This window comes from Gastrolobium bilobum, unplaced genomic scaffold, assembly GCF_033153095.1.
Source record: "Gastrolobium bilobum isolate Gb01-03AN ecotype WA unplaced genomic scaffold, APGP_CSIRO_Gbil_v1 utg18832, whole genome shotgun sequence".
Lineage (NCBI taxonomy): Eukaryota > Viridiplantae > Streptophyta > Magnoliopsida > Fabales > Fabaceae > Gastrolobium > Gastrolobium bilobum.
This window is the reverse complement of record NW_026898189.1, coordinates 133,480-155,129: the sequence shown is the minus strand read 5'-3', so window position 1 is coordinate 155,129 and position 21,650 is coordinate 133,480. Positions and strand designations below refer to the sequence as shown.

Sequence of the window (21,650 nt, the reverse complement as noted above, 5' to 3'; positions counted from 1 at the left end):
AAATAGAAAGAAGAAGAAGAAGAAGGAGAAAGGAGGGAGAAGGAAGGGAGGAAGAGAGAGAGATCAAATCTTAACCGATTGGAATGATTCAAAAGCCTAAATCGCTTAGAATCTCGTCCTCTTTCATAATCCTAGCCTTGTTTTAAGTGGGGAGCATTGTGGAGAGAGATTTTGGCTCTCAAAAATTCGACCATTTGAGTGATTTTGGGGTTTTGGGAAGTTCAACCTCCATGGGAGCTTGAGGAACACTCCTTGCTTGGTTGTGTGACCATTGGTGGTAAGATTCTAACCCTTGAACCTCATGATTCCTTGAAATTTGCATGAGTTAGGGTTTATGAATAGTGTTTTAGGGTTTTTGATGAAATGTTGTTAAATTAGCTATGTTCTAGGAAGAATGGAGCTTAGAGCATGTTGTGAAAAATGCTAGGAACGACATTTAATCGGTGAAAATGAGCTTAGATAGCTAAATGAGTATACTTGTAAAATGGCAAGAATATGATGCTTGATATTGGCTTTCTTGCATTGTTAATAAATGGTTTGGCTTGGTTGATTGATGATTGTGTCCTAATGATGTCTAGGATTGAGACATTTGGACCGACCGTGAGTGATCAACCGCTTGAGCAAGCTATGGAGCTTGAGTAGCTCATTGGAATTGGTGTTGGTTTTGGAGTAGAGTATTGTTGATATTGGTGGCGAACTAAGGTTGCTGAAGCTTTGAGGTAAGCCTTCGGACCTTGGGTGTAATTCCCTTGATTGTTCCACCAAGCCCTGAAAGGGTAGTGGTGATTATAGTGTATATAAATGCAATGAAATAGTGTAATGCTTTGTTATACGTATGTGTATGCATTTGGTGTGGCATAGGATGGTGTTTCCCTATGTGGTATGTTGCATGACGATGCGTAAATCATACTTGGTAGTTAGCTGGCCAGTAGGACTATTTGCATCTGAGTTTCCTTAGGACAGCTTGAGAGCTCGAGGGATTTCTCCTGGAGATGTATTGCACTTTGCATAGATATGTATTTACTGCATTATTATTGTTATTGCTATTACACTGATATGGAACTGTGGGGTGGAGAGATGCTCCAAGGACCCCTGGTTTACTGGATATATTCGTATATCTCACCCCGTGTTGTGGGGACCCCCTTTCAGGTAAGGATGCTGTAGGAGCCTCTGGTGGCAAGTGGCCATATCTGGATTAGGCATTAAATGTGGCATTTCTTTTGAGATTGTACATGTTGTTTTGTAGCTCACATGTATAGAATTAAATGAATAGGCAATGCTAGATTTATGATTTGTATATTGGAATGGACTTAGCCTATGCTCATGCCTTTGGTCATCTCTTTTGTTGATGGGAGCCAAGGGAATGATCATAGTGTTTTGTAAGCTAAGTTCCATGATTTGTAATGTAAATGATGCCTACTTGAAATTCCATATATGCATGCTTGTTATGTATTGAGTTATTGAATTGGTTGGGCTGATAATAAATTAGGTACCTTTTGTTTAAATTGGGAAACGATGAGAAAACAAAGGTTATGCTGCCCAAATTCTAGCTAAATCTCATGAGGAGAGGTTGGATGAGTGCTAGGATTTAGTTTTGGGGCATGGACAATTGGGGTTTGGAATGGGGATGCATCTTCCCTTAGACTTGGACTTGAAGAGAGTGGGAATTGGAATTCCCTGGCAGCGCGCTTAAGCGCCCTGCTGCCCCTGTGAGTGCCAATGCATTCGGCCTCCTCGCGCTGGAGCGCCCAAGTGGGGGCTTAAGCGCCCAAAATGGGGCTTAAGCGCCCAGGATTGCGCGCTGGAGCGCCCTGGCTTGCGCTTAAGCGCCCTTTGTTGCAGAAAGATGGGATGCTTACTGTCCCCTCGAGTTTTAGCACCCAGGGTGGGGCTTGAGCGCCCAGGGTTGCGCGCTTGAGCGCCCTGGTCCGCGCTTGAGCGCCCTTAGCCACTGAAGGAGGAGATGCTTCTGTCTCTGCGCGCTAAAACGTCCCAATGGGAGCTTGAGCGCCCAGGATAGCGCGCTTGAGCGCCCTGATGCGCGCTTAAGCGCCCATCCACACTGAAATACCTGATACTTCCTGCCTCCGTGCGCCTAAGCGCCCAGATGGAGGCTTTAGCGCCCGATAGCGCGCGCTTGAGCGCCCGGTAGCGCGCTGAAGCGCGCGGGGCCTGTGACCAACACTCTCTTGTGTTGCTTCAAATTGTCCTAACTTGGGCTACAGTACTCCGATTTGAGCGCGGTTTGAAGCCACGCATAGCTAATGAAGAAACCTACAATATAGTAGAAGTTGTGAAATAAATAAGAAGTAAATTAATGGTTTAAAAATAGACTAAGAACATGATGTTAAACTTAATTTATCTGATTCCGCAAGGTAATACGGTTATGATCACGAAATTGGGTATTGTAAGTTCGGTATGTTTTAAAATGAAAAATTTATCCGGATTTTAATTGAACCCATGTGATTGTAACTGCGCTTAATATCATAATGCGATGTTAACAAACCGGTTCTAGAACGGGGTGTTACAAAAATCATATAAAGAAATAATTTAATTCAAAAATTTAAACCGGTAAGTAAGTGCTATATTAATAATTTTATATTAATATCTCTAATTTTTTTTCCCGATTAAAAGAACATTGGTACAGGAGAAATTTTTATTTGTCCGGGAATCTCAATTTTTAAAAATATGATTTTTACATTCAGTTTACAATAATATCTGAAAATTTAAAATTTTAAAAATTTCAATTTCCCGAGAATTCAGAAAAAATCCGTGTACCAAACGGCCCTTAAAGATCTTGTTGGGTTGCGTCAACAGTGGTCAAGCTTTGCGGATTATAGCATAAAAGGATGGTCCGGAATCCAAGTTGTGGATTAGCTTATTGAGCAATGGTTATGATGAGTGATTTAATATTATTATATAAGCCAGCTCATGGGCATGAAATGAGGATTAAACTCCACGCATATTAGGGTTGACCCAAATAGTTTACGCATCGTGAAACTTAAATGCACATGTATTTACTGGTCATGCCCATACCAAAGGGCTATCTGGCTTCATTAATCTGGAAAACAGGCCGGTGGTGCAAATTGAAAAACGTCATGTGAACTTAGTAACTGGCACACCAAAGTGCTCAAGGTAGGTGAAATGCTTCAAGTTAACGGTGTTACTGCAACCAAATGATGGGATTTTTTTAATATGATCCCGACGATGATAAATTTGGTGGTCGTTTACTAAAAAAGGAAATATTTTCTTTCATTTATATTCTTATTTTTCTTTTAAATTTTTTCTCAATCCTTATTTCTTCCTATTTTTGGAAAGAGAACACAAGCTCCTGGATCCACTGAGAACAGTGGCGGAGCCAGCTCCAATTTAAGTCGGGTCAAAAATTTATGTGTATTTATTTTTCTTGATTTTAGTTAGTTCATATCATAATATATTTAAATTATATTAAATATAGAGCATCTGAGCAGGTAGTACTAAGAAGAGATAATTTTATTAAATATTTTTTAATTTCCCCAAAAATATTTTATTTTTTTATTTAAGTGAAAATTGAATACATAACCTAATATAACTTACCCAAATCTTTTATCAGAAATATTTTAAGTTTTAGATAGGGCCAAATTACAATTTTAATCCAGGCCAAATTATAATTAATTATATAATTATATATGATAAGTATAATTTGTTAAAATTTAGCCCGGGCCGCACTCAGGCCATACGTGGCTCTGCCACTGACCGAAAACAAGCTCCAAATTAACCCCATACATAAGTATAATTTATTATATATGAAAATTGATGCGCAAAAAATATTTCTTTTATAAAGAAATGGCATTCGTTTTTTAGTTTAATTTTGGTGCATTCAAAACTTTTTATATTATCATATAAATTTATATTGACACTCCATGTGATAAGTTGAACTTTATAAGTACATAAGATGCCCAACTCATTAAATCATATAACAACATATACGTGTAAAAAAAATTTATACTATGACACAAAAAATAAAATTATATTTGTTAGATAAAAAAATGACATTTATACTGTCCCAAATGTAGGGAAAGTTTCCTTCATTGCAGCTTGTTCGTCTTTTTGGATGACAATATTTGTCTGCATGTCTGCTTACAAAAAATAAACGTGTTTGTGGTTGCTTTCTTGCCAGCCTAAGTTGAATTTTCACCAGTTTTATGATTCCTTTACAAACGCCATGATGTAACACAATTGACAGCACCTCGCAGCTCTTTGCTCGAATCGTTTCTTTCTGGCCAAACTCAAATCAATTTTCACCAATTGCATAATTCCTCCTCCGAACACCATCATCCCAGTTTTTAACCAAACGGACGAATTCACAAAATTTGAATAATTTGGTAGAAAAAGCAGAGCAATGTAAGTAGGTTCTGTACAGTTTCATATAATACAGACACACAGTAAATATGGACAATGACACAAATATACTCAACACTCTTTTCTTTTTTTAAAAAAAGAAAGAAATAAAATCCATATCACAGGGCAACCTAAAGACACCCGGGAAACCCAAGCAGAGACCTAACAAATTAACAAAACAAAAACAAAAACAAAGACTAGACAATAAATTTCAAATTGCAGCTTATGACTGAAATAACCCAGAGCCTACATAGTAATTACTCCGCTGACACTAAATATATTCAGGTCTGTTGCACGCAACTAAACACTACTGCTGTTTGCATTCAGGAGGGCGCTCCGTCAGCTGCTCTTTACCAGGTTGGGTCCTGCCACCCCTCTGCAGTTTAGACCAACCAAACATTATGTAGTAAGAATACTAGTCGCCAAACAGTTTAGCAGATAGTTAACACAAAGCTCAAGTCATAATCAACAAGCAGTAATCTGATTCAAGAATGAAACAGAATAAGCAAAATTATGGAGTCTGTATCCATACCTTACTCTTGCTCTTCCCTTCCTCTACCTCATCGTCCTCATCATCTTCATCATCATCATCATCATCCTCATCCTCATCCTCATCCTCATCACCATCCCCATCCTCATCCTCATCCTCATCATTTTCATCTTCTTCTATATCCTCAGGATCACTCTGAGCAGCCTCCCCCGTGAACCATGATACAGCATGAGGAATAATTTTGTCCCGGATTGTAGAACTACACGTGCACACAAACATAAGTGCACCTCAAAACAAAAAAATAGAACTAAAACAACACCATAAACAGTCTTGCGGTGACATCTATTATCATGAGATTCTACAAATGGTAACATTTTCTTCCATAGGTTAAATATCTGCTTGTTCTGTTGTTTTTCTGCTTTATCAGATCAAAACAATGGCACACAAAGCCATTATAGTTTTAATAACATGAATTCATAATGCCATGCAGTATAAACAGTTTCGCACTCACCTGTCAAAGCACCTTTCAACAAATACTTTTTGAGTGGAAACTAATTAGAAAAATAAAAAGATGCAACACCATAGAACAAATAATACAACAACAACAAAAGCCTTTTCCCAATAGGATAGATCAGATAATGAATTCACTAAAATCTAACGCCATCAATCAAGACCAACAGATAGACCAAGAGGCTTCCTCATTCAGATCAAAGGAATAAGATATATACCACTCAAGTATTTACTAATGACTTACCCAATGTCGTAATCATGTTCCATCAAATTCTGGAGCTCTTCAACCTATCCATGTCAAAGGCAATGGTCAATAACTATCATTTTACAACATTCCAATAGATGGATATCAATTAGAGACGTACAACATCATCATCAATATCATCATCATCCTCAGGGACTTGAGGAGGGTTGAAAAAGTTGAAGAAACTTTCACATTTTTCTGTTTTTGTGATGGGTTTAGCATTCTTTGATCCTTTCCTTGGCTTCTTCTTAAGAATCTTTTGTGTCAAGCACTTTCCTGGATGCCACTCAATCTCCGTTCTACAATGTTTAAAAAAAAGAACATATGCAGAAAATGAAAACACAAATATAAATCCTAACAAGTTAACATATATTACTTACCCGATTGCTTTCTCTAATATAGGGTCATCATCGTCAATCATGTGATATGTTTTTGTTAGCACAGAATTTTTGAAATAAGGATTAGAATCAAAATAAAACTCCAGCTTGAAGCCCTTAGGATTGTCAATTCTACACCACTTAATATCTTTAAGATACTTGAGGGCCCCTTCATCCCGTTCAGTGATCTAGTACAGGAAAAAAAAGGCAGATAATTATCCTACAATCATTTTAACAGATGTAAACTGTAGAATACATATGCATAAATTCCACTACCTCTTCCGCAAGTATTTCATTGGTCTTCAGCGCAGTTAGCCAGAAGTCAGGCACTCCTTTCTCTGAATCAAAAGGAAATCCAGAATAGTATCAGAAGAGAATGCGAATGGCTAGATTGGTAAACAAAAGTAAAATAACTTACCTTCTACAGCTTTGTTTTCTTCTTCCAGTACTGTTTCATTTGTAATTCCTTCAACCTCAACCACGCCATTGACAATCTCAAACCTCTATAACCACCAAAAAACAATTTGAAGACAAAAAATAATTTGTTACCATTGTGAAGCAGCAAGTACTTCTGTCAGAAAATTAGATATTTGATCATTCCCCATGAAATTATAAATCCTTTCTGAGCAGGAAATCTCAAAAACCAAAGAAGCTATCCGACAAATAAACAAGATCCGCAGCTCACTACCAATGAATAACATACACACCTTTGTGTAAAGAGGTTCATAAAGCTTCTGGTATTTAGATTCCAACTGTGCTCGCTCCTCTAAAAACTTAGCTTCCAACTCATCATGTTGGCTCTGCAAGTTGAAAACCAAATTATATTTGCATTTCTGTCCCTCACTAATGTAAAATTGAAACTTTTAGTATGAAGCTAGAGGAAGTAGACTTTCTGCTACAAATAGAAATTAACCACAAGTGCCGCTGAGTATTGAACACAAGGAAACAAGTATATTGTTTTGTAAGAGCGGTTCTAAGACGTAACAAATACTCTCTACACCTCAGCACTCTCCCCTGCTACTTCTTCAAGATAAAAGTACAACATAAATCAAGTAAGCACCCACCATTTCTAGCGGGGTTCAGGTAGACACAACTCCATCATTCCAATACAAGCATCAAAATTTAAAAATGAAGGAAAATAGGGCAATGTAAGCAAAACATTCAGTGGATTAAATTAAAGATTTTATATAACGAAACAACCTGAGTATCCGTATAACTGGAAATAAATAATTGTAATTAGCACACAGCCACACACATCAAAACATGCGTCCATGAGAACCCAAGAGATGGAAGCAGCATCAAACCTGCAGGTCTCTGAGAACCTCCACTCGTTGCCTGACTATGGGTGACAGTGTCTCCAGGATGTCCACATGCTGCCCAGCCAAGAGTTGAAGCTTATCCTGCGTAAACAGTAGATATATCACAAAAAATCCCAGAAAAAAAGAAGCCTACTGCAAACTCACGAAATTAACACTTCCGTGATAGTAAGACTGTAATTTTGCACTCATCATCGATGAATGAGAAATGATTGATTCCTTGTGACACTTCGAAACAGGTCAAAAACTATTGTGATTGAAGTTTTTGATTACAGAGAAAGAAAAGGCGCTTAATCATATTTCAGAGTTAAATTCTTTCAATCAGGAAAAAAAAAAAAGGAACATGATATGCGTTATAAACTTACCTTGAGTGCATTCACGAGACCAGCACGATCCTCAGCACTAAGAGCTACAGACAAAATCAAACACTTGAATTGAGACCTAGTTTTTTTTTTCTTTCAATAAAAAAATAATAATTCTGAATTATTTCTACATACTAATTTACAAATATACAAGTGCCAATTTTTCTGTTTTGAAAACATAAAAAAAGAAGAACAGTAAAATCAGACGATTATAAGCAACGAGAGAAACGAGTGGCACTAGTTTGAAGTGATAAGATAGATAAGAACTTGTTTTTGAGCCATCGAGGGATTCCGATTAAAATTACCGGCAGCAGCAGCGGGTAGATCGTCGCCGAGATCGGACATGTTGAAGGATTCAGTGTTTGGGAGACGAGAAAATGGAGAAGGAAAACCACCAACGAGGAGGGAAAATACAGAAAGAAGAAGAGAACTTTTTTTCTCTTTCTGAAATCTTAATCTCTATCTCTCAAGGTTCTTTATACGTGCGGGTGAAGAGCGTGGGAAGCACGGACCTATAAAACACTGAATAGCTTAGTTGGACCCAGTAGTAACTACTAACTAGTAAGCTGGCAAGGCCTTTTTTCAACGTACGATTTTTTTCTTAAATAATAATAATTTTATTTGATTTTCTTCTATATTTAGTTGATTTTATTTATTTTTTAAAGTTTATGAAAATTTTAAAATTTATTAATAAAAAATTATTATCTGAAAAAAAAATCAAATACATTTTTAATATCTCTTTGTTCCTGTTTTAGACTAATACTTTGAGGATTCAATAATTCTGTTTCTTTTATCCCAAAAAAAAATCTTCTTTTAATAAAATGTGTCTCCCAGAACAATCAAGAATGGATACCTAAGTGAAACAGTGATCAAAATGTCATCTTTTGACAAAAATTTATTCAAATGTCACGCGAACAGTACTTTTTATCATACTGTCACGTAGGCATAATTCGTTACAACTGATAATGACAATGATTTTATGACATGTGACACACTTTCGCAGAAAAAAGCTGACATGTCATAATTCACTACAAGTAGTAGCAAATTTGATCTGTAATATAGCTACGTGTCACAAAATCACTGGCCACGAAATTTGCTACCAGTGGTAGCAAATTATGACACATGGCAATCTGGTAAAAAGTACTGTCGCCTGATATTTGAGTAAAATTTTCATCAAAAAATAACACTTTGATCACTGTTCCTACCTAACTCGTCTCAAATCCAAACATTAATTATAGAAAAATTTAGAAAAAATATTTGCAGAAAACCACAAAGGAGTAATATTTAATTTAAAAAAGTTGAAAAATTCTTAAAAATAATTATTCTAATTTTAATTAAAACGAATGATCATTTATTCATATATAATAATCAAGATTATCCTTACTATCAAGGTTATTATTTATATTTGATTAATCAATATCAATTGCATTATGTAAATAGTTGTAGCTCATCATCGAATGGTCAACAATAGTCATTGCACAGTCGATGATTATTCTTTATTTTTGATTGGTCAATAACAGTTATTAGTTGCTGTAACATAAATAATGATCACTTGAGAGGCCAAGCATAACATTTGTTGCCAACAACTATTGTTATATCTAATTAATCAATGACAGTCAACAATAATTTGTTATTAGGAAAATCTAAAAATTAGGAAATTCTTATAATTTGTTAAAGAAAAACTAGAAGACTCACAAAGTAGAGGGAAATCGAACAACTGAAGGTGGGTATATGAAACGAAAAATCCCAAAAAATTAATCTTGAATGTGTTGCTAGAAGTAGATAGGCTATGCAAGAACACCTTAGGGAAAAGGGGTAAGAGGATAATATCTATACTAAATAATAATTGTAAATAACTTATCATAAAAATTTTTACGCCCTTGGAGGTATAATAATCTACATTTCAGGGAATGCATTCAAATTGACTAGCCTCAAAATTTACGTCTATTCTTGATTCAAGTGGCCTAGCTCACTGTCGTTTTCCATTTGAACATGTCTCTCATAAAAAACGTCACTGGTTTTCTGAGTGCTGGAATTTGGATTTTAATGCTTCAATGACAGCTGAAAAGTCTTGATCGCTAAGACCATGGGATTTTGCAACTTTATATAGCTCATTAGCAGAAGCTGCAATCGGAGTGGGTTGGGAAACAGACTCTGCTAACCCCAGGGCAAGTCTTAGATCCTGTCACCAATAATTTTGCGTTAAGAAAGCAAGTTTAGTTCTCACATAAGAGACTTAGCAAACAGGAATGTTCATACACACACCTTTTGTTGATGCTTTAGAGGGAATGCAGTTGGGTAAAGTGATTGTATCATTGATGGGCCTTTGGTTGAGTACATTGGAGCACTAATGGCACCCTCTGAAACTACCTGCAAAATTGCCATTTCTTAAGGGCTCTACATAATGTTTCTTTCAGTACTCATGACACATACTTCCTTATCAACAACAAAGAAAGATGAACCCCAATATCAAGAAGGAAAAAGAAAAGCGGATTATCATCACGGGCAATTAGTTCTCCTAGTAATAGGAATAAAGAGAATAAAAGCAAGTATAACCGGGTAGAAACATTGAAAAAACAAGAGAAGAAAAAATTCAACAAAAGTCACACACCATCTTACATGTCTTAAAAAGAATATGCTTTTAAGTGACGGAGCTTCAACTTAGCCCCAGAACCTGAGGCATTCTACTAGATGACAACACACGTGTGGAAATAAATTTATTTGCATTATGATTTCTCTTTTGACATTCTCACTTATCATTCTCATGCAGTTAATAATTCTCAGCAGACTAATGATTTTTCTCAACCACAAAATTTACTGCAGCCCAGAGAGCTTTTATAAGGAAATGTCCTGCAAATCCATATATATTAATAGCAAATTTTAGCTAGAAAAGCCACTGAATATGTTGACTGTTTTTCCAACAGTGGGATGATCATCTAGATCTAAATTAGAAACAAATAAAACGTTTCCAAAAAAAAAAAAAAAAAAAAAAAAACATTTTCAATCAAAAGCTTCCTTAGTAATTAAAATCCGATGAAAAGTAGGAAGTGCAAGAATCCATGAAATTTTTCATAGACTATATCCGGTGGTAATTATTTCATGGACTAGCAAATACCTCCACTAGGACATTTGGATCCAGCCCAACTTTCTCGCTGAGAAGTAAGCCTTCAGAAAAGGACGCCATCATACTATGGACCATTGGAAAATATAGAAAGAAATAGTATCACCTTAACCATCAGCACAAGGATAAATGGCAGCAAAATAACAGGAGACGAATTGTAAAAGACCTGCCCATGATCATATTGACAACTAGTTTCATTGCAGCTCCATTTCCAACATCACCAAGGTAAAATTTCGACTGCATAAAAGCATAAAGCATACATTTGAACAAAGTGTTTACTTTGCCAGTAAGATCAAAGAACTTCTCTGTCTCTCTCTCTCTTTTCCCTTTTTTCATTGAAGAACTATATACTTACTTTCCCCATGATGTCCAAGAGAGGAGCAACCGTTTCATAAAGATTTCTGTCCCCTGAAATATTATATACATGTCTCAGTTTCAGTAAGTGCATTTGAAAGCATTCACAATGTTATGCGCTGCGCTGTTAATTATGCAGGGATCTATAAGGAAAAAAAATTCTTTCTACTATGGCATGTTTAAAAAGACTTCGTAAGTTCATAATTTCAAGTATCTGCAGCTACCTTGTATTGGAATCGGTGTTGCAACTTACTTGACACATCCCAGCTGAATTTTGTTCTTGTAAACAATAAAATAATCCTCACCAACTCTTTTGGCATGCCAAATTGAACAAGTTATTAGTACTTGAAGAAGAATATTCACCTGCTGTGAGAAATATCAATTTTCCATCTTCAGCTGGCTTTTTGGAACCTGAAACTGGAGCCTGTAGGTACACCGAAATGGCTTCATAGGTGTTATAACTTACATATTCATCTCGCCAAGGCTAGGAATGCAATAATGCATATCCTAATTATACAGCACCCTGTATATGCCATAGAAAATAGATAGGGAAACTATAATCAATTGCACCTCCAAAAATAATGCTCCGGTGGATTTTATGTGCCCATTAATCAATTTTGAAGTGTCCCCATCAACAGTTGAAACATCTACATATCTGTAAATATATATGGGATTAAGCTTGTCATCAGATTAAGGAAGGACAATGCAGCATACATTATTAGTTGGCATGCGTCATCTCTCACTTTGTTATTTAAAAAAGTAAATAATCAGATAGGTATATGGCTTACAGACATTAGTAATGTGATGAACAAAGATATGCAATGTCTTGAAAACTATGGATAGACTATAATCAAACTAGAGATAGAAGCTTTAAATAGTAAGATGATAAGGTATGGGGAGAGCCAAAGAGGGAAGAATTGCTGCATCTGACATACAAAAGAGTCACTATTAATTTCAAATACAATATACTGGAAATAGTTTGAAACTTTGAATTAAAATATAGCACCCTTTTCCTGGGCCCATTCCATTTGCTGCTCCATTCTTTCCACAAGCAACATCCACCTGACACGGAACAAAGATAACCAGCTCAGAAATAATATATAAGTTTTAAAAGCTATACTGACATATACGCACTGCACTTTGAGGATCAGCAAGCATGGCAAATGTGACATCGCAAGATGCAGCTACTTCCTCAGGAGATGATTTATATCTGCAGAGAAAAATGCATAGGCTTTTTAAACACACTTTAAAATTTTATAGTTTAGTTCTTCTCTTTATGTGTCTTTCCAAATGAGTGTAAGTATCATCCACAGATGCAAAACAATTTAATAATAATGCTGTGGACATTCATCATGTTTTGTTTCTGTTACGAAAAAAAAAAACATTAATAAGGGAACCAGCATGTCAAGAACTTACTTTGCTCCCAAGCTGATTAGAGGATCACACTTGCTCTTGGTCCTATTCCAAACAGTCAGATCAATTCTACAACAGGAATAATTAAGAGGATTAATTAGGATCTGGAGAACTAAGGTTTCAGCTCAAGGCATGTTAATTACACCTTAGTCAAAACAAGGATGAAGCAAGAAAATAAAAAATGAATTAGAAACTTACTCCTAAGACAAGCACGAAAAATGAATGACATGAACCAACATTACTCCGATGATAAGTGTGTCCTTATTGTGTAACATGATAAGTATGTGTATATGAGTTGAGGCAAAGATAGATAGATACCCAGCTTTGATGAGATTTTGGGCCATAGGGGAGCCCATGATTCCGATGCCCAAAAATCCAACCCGTGCTGGTGTCTCAATTACTGAAACTGAAAGCACAGCACAAATTACAAGGTGAGTTTGGTTGAGCGGGGTAGACATGTCATTCCCAAATGGCTAATAATAGTGCCTTTAAATGTTGAGTTGAGTTGAATTGAAATATTGATGTTATACTGACTGGGCTATCTATAATAATCAAGAGTGGAAGGGAATACCTTGAGCTTGAGGAGAAACATTAGAAATTTGAGCGGAGAAGGTTTTGGTAGGTGTTGGTCGAAAGTTGAAGTGGTTGGGAATATGAGGGCAAAAGGTGGAGCGCATTGCCACTGCAATAGGGAGACGGTGAATGGCAAAGTGATTCGAGGTCATCCTCACTTCCTACTTCCTTCAGTTTCAACACCTTTTCTTTTGTAGGTGTCTGTCGGATAAAATAGACTCGTGTTGTGATAGATATCGGATGCCCATAGCAAAACCAGAGACCAAAAGATTTTTTATTTCCCATCTCGAGAATATAATATTATCATGTTATAATTGAAAAAAAAATAATAATAATTTATTATTAATAAACACATCTCCATAATATTTATTGGAAATATTTCTGAAAATTAGTGTTCGAGAGAGAAATTGTATTTTTTTTTTTTTATGTCTTTCGTTCAAGCATGATTTTTTCAATTAATAAATTTGTTTGGAGGTGAAAATTAATATTTAGCTGAGAAGCTAGTAAATGTATTTAGGGAACAAAGATAAAGATGACTGGCAAATAAAAGTCCAATATCTCTAGCTAACAGTCCAATTGTATGAATAAAGGGTGTGTATGCGTGAATTACCTAGATAAGATATGCTATGAGCACAAGTATAAATGTTGTAACTATGGTAGCAAATTCTGTGAATGATGAAGAACTTATCCTTTCCTTTGCTATAGGAGGTCATATATAGCAATTAGGGAGGTTGTGCACATAATGTATAATTTTGGAGGTGACTTAGTGATACGATGCAATGCTTAATGGGAGTTATGTGTAGTGAAAGAAAGTTGAGAAAGAGTAGTGCATGTGATGCATTAGGAAGAGAAACTTGAGATCATTTAACTAATCCGTAACAAAATATGAATAGACGATAAGACTTTATAGAATAAAACTTATCATAACAGCTTAGTGAAATAGAAATAAAATTATGGTTTTAATTTTTTTCATGAGATAAATTATTTCATACAACACAAAAAAAAGAAATGAAATCTATTAAAAAAAGAGAAGAAAAAAGGTTCTATCCATTTTTTTGTATATTGCATGAAATAATTTGTTTGTGCAATATAAGAAATACATTAATGTACAAAAAAAAAAAAAAAAAACTTATTTGGATCATTAAACAAGACATGGATAATTTATTTATAAATATGTTACATTACTATTCTAAAAATATATTGAAATCGAATATCTTTTTTGTCATAATTTTTTTTTTTAAATAATGATTTAATAATTTACTCTCACACACATAACTGTTTACTTTTACTGCCAACCGAGATCAAAACATGGTTCCGGAAAATGCACCATGGAGGTTCAGGTTGAAGGTGAAGATGGTTCCAAATTCGCATTTGAAAAGGGTGATAAATCAGTGTTTGGACGAGGCTCTGGTTTTAGCACTAACGACCGCACAGTTTCTCGCCGTCACGTTTCGTTCCAATTGGAGGCGGAATCAGAGGCTCCTAGGGTTTCATTCGAAGTCACCGGAAGGAACCCCATTTGGGTGTGGACTAACAAGGACGGAGCGGTTAGGATCTTCAGGAAGTTGGAGAAGGGTCACTTGGAATTCGGGGACCGTTTCTGCTTGTTTGGGAAGGAACCCCTCTGGTTCATTTTGAAGAAAGGGGATGAAGTTGCTGAACCTGAGAGTTCAACGGGTGACCTTAATTTTGACAAAATGGATGTTTCTGGAATTGATCCTGTTCAAGGTATTGCCTTTCTGTTTAATGTTAATACCTTACGAAGCACCGACTCCGACGCGGCGTTTTCGATACGTTACGTTCTCGATACGACCATTAATTCGTCGATACGATACAATACGTTTTCGATACGTTCCTGATACGCGTATCGGATACGTTGGAAAAAAAATTCGGAGTATCGGTGCTTCATAATTACCCTCTTTACTTCATGACCAAGATCATTCCTGGGTCGAATCAAGTTTTGGCTGCCTTTCAATTTTTTGTTGCTTTCCGGTGCTTCATTCCTGATGTAAATTTGGTTGCTTGCTTGCGCTAAGAATTAAGGAGTATGAATTTGAATTCTTACGTTTAGTGGTCTTATTATGCATCCATATTTTTGTGTTGTCTTGGGAACTTGAGGGCAGGTATGAACTTTTATGGTGTTTGAAATGGAAATGATTTCCCCCTCACACAAAAAAAATGTTTTTCATTGGGAACAAAAAAAAACTTTTGAGTTGATGATTGTTTAACTTTGTTCATTTTGTGTCAGCGGTGGTAATTTTTCTGAGCAAGATTTTGTAATAATCATGATTTAAACTATAATTTTGCTAGCTTGTGTTTGTGTAACCTTCCTAGGATAGTATAATTCAATCATGAATAACATAGTTGATAGCTTGATGGTTATTTTTTGTGTCCATTTACGCATGAGCTGGTTTTTGAATTCACAATGATTAACTATTTGAATTCTTTTGAAAATATTATATCATATTTTAAGTTTTGAAAATGCAGAGTTTGGTTTTCTTGTAATGGGACACGAGTTTGACCATTATCCGAAGGGCATGATCCGGAATGTGAAGGATTGGGATTGGTTCCTCGAGGAACCTAGCAAAGATAGTGAGGATGAGGATGATTTTAGGAAGGAGAGGAGGAAAATGAAGAGAAAGCGAAAAAAATGTAAAGACAATGAAGATGACGAGTGGACTGGGGAAAGTGAAGATGATAAGGACCTTGATGCTAAGATAGGGAAAGGTAAGAGACCAGGCTACTCCACAAGGTCAAAAGAAAATAAAGGACCTAATAGAGATACCAAAGCTAGTAGAAATTCTACGCGAAAGAAAGCAGCTCGTGTCAATGAAACTGATGAAGAAGAAGACAGTGATGATGAGACCCTAGGAGGCTTCATTGTTGCTGATGAAGAGAATGTTCCGGATGAGGAAAACAATGAAGACGAAGAGGAGGAGTTTGAAGAAGATGAAGATGATGAAGTGGAGGTATAATGTCAAGGGAAAGAATATACTTGTACTTCTTGACGCTAGATGCTGGATGCCATGGCTTTTTAATGTCAATATGTAATGATAAGTAGTTTTCACTTTTCGTCTCCATGACATCGTTTTGATATTTTTCTTTAAATGTTTGAATGAATTGTTTTATGTATAGTACTTGCTCAATGTTAGAAATTATGAATGTTTTAGTTAAGTAAAATAATTAGGGAACGGTGTGATAACTGATAAGGAGTTCAGTATTAAGTGTCTTCTGGATAAGTTTTTATTCCTAAAAAGTTATTTTGAGAATTTTTAGATGTTTGGATAACAATTTTTTTTAAAAGTAAAATTTAAAATAAAAGTTAAAATGCTGTTTTTTTAGCCAGTAATTGGTTATTTTTTGAAAAAAGAGAAACTGAAAGATAATATAAATTTTTAAAATATAATTTTAATTTCATCTTATCATATCTATTTTATCTCTTCTTATCTCACTATTATGTTGTTGTTTTTAGTTAGGTCTTTCAACAACCTATCACTTTACAATCAAACATCTTCTTATAGCATTGGAGTAGTTTGTGGAACGTCTTTTCTGATATTGCAATCACATTCTCTAAATTTTATTTGCGTAAATTCTAAAAAGTTGTTAAATTTTTTTTATAGATGCTTTTTGTAATTTTTTATATAAAAAGTATTTTTTTATTTTAACATCCAAATAAATTTTTTATATAAAAGTGATGTTGAGATTATACATCGAAAAGGAAAATAACTTGACCTTTAAAAAAAGGTTTTTTAAAAAAATCAATGTATAAAAAATTCTTTTTTTAAAAGTTCATCCAAACGGGCCCTAAATATAGGGTTTAATGTTTCTATTTTTAGTATAGAAATTTTTTTTTGCTGCACTCCTATAAAATGAGTAGGTCCTAAAGTAAAGAGAAAAGAAAAGAAAAATTGTGGATCCATTCATTTTTATACGAATGTCTTAGAAAAAATATTTCTACACCAAAAGCATAGTTGTTCAGCGGCTACACTTCATGCAAAATAGGCTGCGGTTGATGAATTAGACAAATAATTTGACAAAGTGAAAATTGGGAGGCGCTCAATGGGTCAATTTACTTTAGAATAACAAATTTTAAACTTAACTATTAATTTATATATATTTGCTTTTTAGGTTTATTAAAATGTTATTTAAAAATTATTTGTAGCAATAATTAATTCAAATTTTTTTTATAACAAGTTAATTTTAATTTATTAAATATAAGTCAATAGAATAAGTTTTTAAAAATTAGCATTTTATTTAATACTCAAATAATAATAATAAAAAAATGCAGGCTAGGTAAAAAAACTTGCAGTCTCGTAGTCATAGGTTTAACAATTTATTTAGCTTGCCACTCTAGTCTAGCCCAACTCAAATCAAAACCGAGCAGTAGTAGTAAGCTAACCCGAAGTTGTTTGGGTGGGTAAGTGATGAGTTGGGGCTTGTGGATTGGATTATAGCCTTTTAGTGTGTGCATATGTGAAGATGAAGCTAGTTGAATTGGGTCACAATTTGGGTTATGGGTTGAGTCGGGTCACCAAGGTAAGAGAATTATAAAGGCTTTGTTTGATAAGTTGTGGTTTTTTTATTTTTAAAATTATTTTGTAAAATAGTTATGAAAATATGTTTTTTTATATTTTTTTGTTTTAAAAGTTAAAATTTAAATATTAAATAAAAATAACTCAGACATCTTCTTTAAATTTGATTTTAAAAATAATAAAATAATTTTAATTTTAAATTTTTTTTTATATTATCAAACAAGTTTTTTATTTTTTTATTTTGAAAATCAAAAAATTATTTTTGGAAAAAGTAATCAAATAAGTTTTTTTTTTAAATTAAGAGACAAATATTTGTCCTTTTAAAAGATATGAAATTTTATTATTTTAGGAGAAAGAAAAATAAAAACTAAAAAATATTTTTCTCTCTCTCATAATTTTCATAATTTTTTTCTTTTTTTCTCCCATGATTCCTTATATTTAATGTTTTCACTCTTTGTATAATTATGATTCTCCACATTAAATGTTTTAACCTATATATATGAAAAATTTCACTGTTACACGTAAAGAGGCTATAGAAAAATCGAATCCTTAATATAATTATAACTTTAATATTTATACAGTGGATGTAAATAAGTTATTTATATTTACTCCCAAAACGACATCATTTTGGGTTGAAAGATTAATTATAACGAAAAAGAATATTATAATCCTGAAATAAATTATAATTATAAAAAATGGGGAAGGTTATACTTACAACCTATTTTCGTTTACAACTTCTTACAATTATATCTTAAACGTTGATTTTCGTCAATCAACAAGATAAGATTTTCGCAAATCAAATTTATTAATTAATTATTAATTCACAATAAATGACAACCGTTGATTGACAAAAATTAACTGTTAAGATATGATTGTAAGAGTTTGTAAACTATTTGAGGTGTAAATATAACCCCTCCCCATATAAATACTTTAATTTTCGTCTTAAAATGACATCATTTTAAGTTTAATATAGATAATTTTTCTAGAAAAAAAAAAAAACTATGTACTTATTATATGTCCTTTAAACATCGTACTCTTAAATTAAATTACTTACGACGGCGTTTTTTTTTTTTTTTTTCAGTATGATCATAACTCATAAGTCTAAGGGGGAAAAATTTATTTACACCTCTAAGGCTCTAACTGAAATTTTGTGTCTGTCGATAAGCCTAGCAGTAGCAGGGGAGGGAAAGAAAGGGAAATTTGCCACAATTACAAATCAGGTTTCATCGCTGTTCTAGGGTTTGGTTCTGCCTTCAATTTTGAATTTGAAGTTGCATGTTTTTTTGGTGTAAGGGTAGTAGATAAAAACGCTCAAAATTTTGACCAAGTTCGATGGATTATTATGTTTCCCAACATTCGCAATTGGAGTCTGACACTTCCGCCTACAATGTTGGGCAAAAAGATGAATGTTATCAAATAGGGCATGGTTTTGATGCCAATGATGACCTAGATAGCAACGTAAAGCCCTCCTTCAATCGTCGCGATTCATCTTCAGGGTTAGTTTTGTAGTGTTTTGTAGTGTGTACCTGTGTTTGGAGGAGAGAGAAAGATTGTGGTTCTGCTTCTGGACCATCCTTTTTCTGTCAATTGCTGGCCTTCTGAATTTTTGTGTGTGGATGAATTAACAACTTCAGCTTTTTCTTGTGTCTTAGAAAACTCTTCGTTGGAGGCATATCTTGGGAGACTTCTGAAGGTGTTCTCACTTCTTCCATAAAATTTTCTCGTCTCCTGTTGGCTTAGAGAATATGTTCTACTATTTTTCTAGGGAATACTTGTTCTTCTTTTATTACGTATAATATGGTATCCAGTGTTTGGTTGACATCTAAGTGGGTGGAATCTAGTGCAATATTTAATGTATGAACATATTTCACTTTGCTTAGTAAGCTATGATGTATCTTTTATGCTTGATACTATTTCAATGATTAGAAGCCATTACTATTGAATTATGGTCTTTTGGTGGTTTTGTGTCCATTTCATTTGTACATGTACATGGGTTTCCACTTTCCACCACTGATTGTTTTGTGATGAATGTTCTTACTGCTTCAAAGAGTATCTGAAGCATTGAATTAGAGTACTTAATCGAAGCTGAATGTGGATCTGATCTCCTATTTTTGTTGAATGATATTTTTTTTTTCTAGTATGTTATTTGGTACAAAATGATATCAGTTTTAAGGTTGAGATGTCGATAAGAGTGTTCATATAGTATTTTTTTTCCCAATACTTTTGATTTATGGCATTATGCAAATTAAGGACAGTTTCTTTGATACAGAATACTATATGTTTGCTCATACATTTTCTGTTGTCTAGTTTTTGTTTGTATGTCCTTAGTTACCAAAGTGGATGTGGGAATACAGCTAGAAGATAATGGAAGATGAAACCTTTGTTGCTTTATCTAGATAGCTTTCTCATTCTGGCATTTTTTGTTTGTCAGAGACATTTTTTAAATACTTCAGCAAATACGGAGAAGTAATAGATTCAGTGATAATGATGAATAAACATTCTGGAAGGCCGCGGGGATTTGGATTTGTAACATTTGCTGATTCAGCTGTTGCTGATGAAGTTTTGGCACAGGAGCATACCATAGATGGCAGAGTGGTAAGTTCTTGTTTCAAACATGAAGGTTCAGACATCGTAGTGCATATCTTTGCCCCTGATGACAAAGTCAATTTTGTTTCATCAGGTTGAAGTCAAGAGGACAGTCCCTAGGGAGGACATGGAAGCTACTGGGGTATTAAAAACAAAGAAGATCTTTGTCGGTGGATTACCCCAGTTTTTCACTGATGGTATAGCGAACCAGCCACCATTTCTTTTTAGGATTATAATGGACTTTGTGTATTCTGTCTTCTGACTGTAATGAATTGCATTGTAGATGAGTTGAAGGAATACTTTTCACCTTATGGTCATATTGTTGAGTGCCAAATCATGCTAGATCATAAGACTGGGCGATCTAGAGGCTTTGGATTTGTCACCTTTGACAGTGAAGATTCTGTTGATAATGTTTTTTCAGTGGGAAAAATTCATGAACTTGGAGGCAAGCAGGTCAGTCAAACTATTGAAATTAAAATAAAATGTTCATATTGTTCCAAACAGAAGCTGATATTTTTTGTTTATTGTCTACTCTTTTTGATAACCTTGTCGGACGATGAATATAGGTTGAGATTAAGAGAGCTGAGCCCAAAAGATCTGGAGTTGATTACGGCAGCACCTCCCGAAAGTCATATGGTGGTTTTGACAATGGAATGGATGGATTTGGTGGGCATAATTCTAGAGGTCATAATCATGGAAAAAAGGGTGTACAGTGTACAGCTTCTGGGATGAATGGGGCATATAGCCATTTTGAGGGGAGCTATAGTGGAAGCTCTGCTGCTGCTTATGGTGGCTATTGTGGATATGGTTATGGATTTGGATATGGTGGGCCAATGTATTGCTTTGGCGGTTATGGAGTCAATTCTTACAGTAATCTTGGTGGTTATGCTGGCATTACTGCCTATGGAGATGGTAATGCATATGGAAGAACTGGTGGTTTCAATCGCACTGGTGGCTATGACAGTGGCAAAGTGGCTGAGAAGGATGATGGTCCTATTGCTGGAAGATACCATCCTTACTGGAAGTGATTGGTTTTCCAATGTTTGCAAACCTTACCCTTCCCCCCAAAAGTTGTGGCTGCGCCAGCAGTATCACCCCTCAGGTTTGCTTGAGATATCATTCAGATCGGGAGTTGGAAAACAGAAAAAGTATATATGTTGTATCTATAGATTTTGCAAAATTTATGGTTTATTTCTTTGATAAGGACAAAACGAGTTTTTGGAATTGTCAGTGTCATATAATGGAAGTTCCCAAGACGCTGGTATTGGCTACCAAATCATATATACACTTAAATTTCTCACTGCAACTATGTTAAATGACAGGTTTATTCTAAATCCTGTCGGTGGACAAGGGTATTCCGGAGCCAAAACGAACTGACCACTATTAATTCAA

At 34.7% G+C, this 21,650-nt stretch overlaps 4 protein-coding genes and 1 long non-coding RNA gene across 5 annotated transcripts; 3 read left to right on the top strand and 2 right to left on the bottom strand.

Moving 5' to 3' along the window:
* Positions 1 to 1,426, top strand: LOC133313720 (uncharacterized). The gene is made up of 3 exons (XR_009751849.1): positions 1 to 277; positions 579 to 719; positions 1,150 to 1,426. It is a non-coding gene; the product is annotated as an uncharacterized LOC133313720 (long non-coding RNA).
* Positions 1,427 to 4,341: 2,915 nt separating this feature from the next.
* LOC133313684 (nucleosome assembly protein 1;4-like) lies at positions 4,342 to 8,111 on the bottom strand. Its single transcript, XM_061515082.1, has 11 exons — positions 7,985 to 8,111; positions 7,683 to 7,726; positions 7,306 to 7,401; positions 6,709 to 6,801; positions 6,420 to 6,504; positions 6,278 to 6,339; positions 6,005 to 6,189; positions 5,746 to 5,923; positions 5,625 to 5,668; positions 4,913 to 5,129; positions 4,342 to 4,756 (listed from the first exon to the last, which is right to left on the bottom strand). Exons 1-11 carry the CDS (start codon positions 8,022 to 8,024, stop codon positions 4,688 to 4,690), a joined length of 1,113 nt encoding a protein of 370 aa, XP_061371066.1. The 5' UTR covers positions 8,025 to 8,111; the 3' UTR covers positions 4,342 to 4,687.
* Positions 8,112 to 9,409: 1,298 nt separating this feature from the next.
* LOC133313688 (glyoxylate/succinic semialdehyde reductase 2, chloroplastic) lies at positions 9,410 to 13,363 on the bottom strand. The gene is made up of 12 exons (XM_061515087.1): positions 13,139 to 13,363; positions 12,886 to 12,973; positions 12,571 to 12,636; positions 12,289 to 12,364; positions 12,161 to 12,216; positions 11,725 to 11,809; positions 11,518 to 11,578; positions 11,156 to 11,208; positions 10,967 to 11,037; positions 10,795 to 10,867; positions 9,945 to 10,049; positions 9,410 to 9,861 (listed from the first exon to the last, which is right to left on the bottom strand). The coding sequence occupies exons 1-12, from the start codon at positions 13,290 to 13,292 to the stop codon at positions 9,691 to 9,693; spliced, it is 1,059 nt and encodes a 352-aa protein (XP_061371071.1). The 5' UTR covers positions 13,293 to 13,363; the 3' UTR covers positions 9,410 to 9,690.
* Positions 13,364 to 14,447: 1,084 nt separating this feature from the next.
* LOC133313717 (uncharacterized) lies at positions 14,448 to 16,278 on the top strand. Its single transcript, XM_061515124.1, has 2 exons — positions 14,448 to 14,868; positions 15,628 to 16,278. Exons 1-2 carry the CDS (start codon positions 14,469 to 14,471, stop codon positions 16,113 to 16,115), a joined length of 888 nt encoding a protein of 295 aa, XP_061371108.1. The 5' UTR covers positions 14,448 to 14,468; the 3' UTR covers positions 16,116 to 16,278.
* Positions 16,279 to 18,812: 2,534 nt separating this feature from the next.
* On the top strand, positions 18,813 to 21,650 carry LOC133313700 (heterogeneous nuclear ribonucleoprotein 1-like). The gene is made up of 6 exons (XM_061515106.1): positions 18,813 to 19,168; positions 19,325 to 19,365; positions 20,104 to 20,267; positions 20,353 to 20,455; positions 20,542 to 20,711; positions 20,825 to 21,650. The coding sequence occupies exons 1-6, from the start codon at positions 19,005 to 19,007 to the stop codon at positions 21,284 to 21,286; spliced, it is 1,104 nt and encodes a 367-aa protein (XP_061371090.1). The 5' UTR covers positions 18,813 to 19,004; the 3' UTR covers positions 21,287 to 21,650.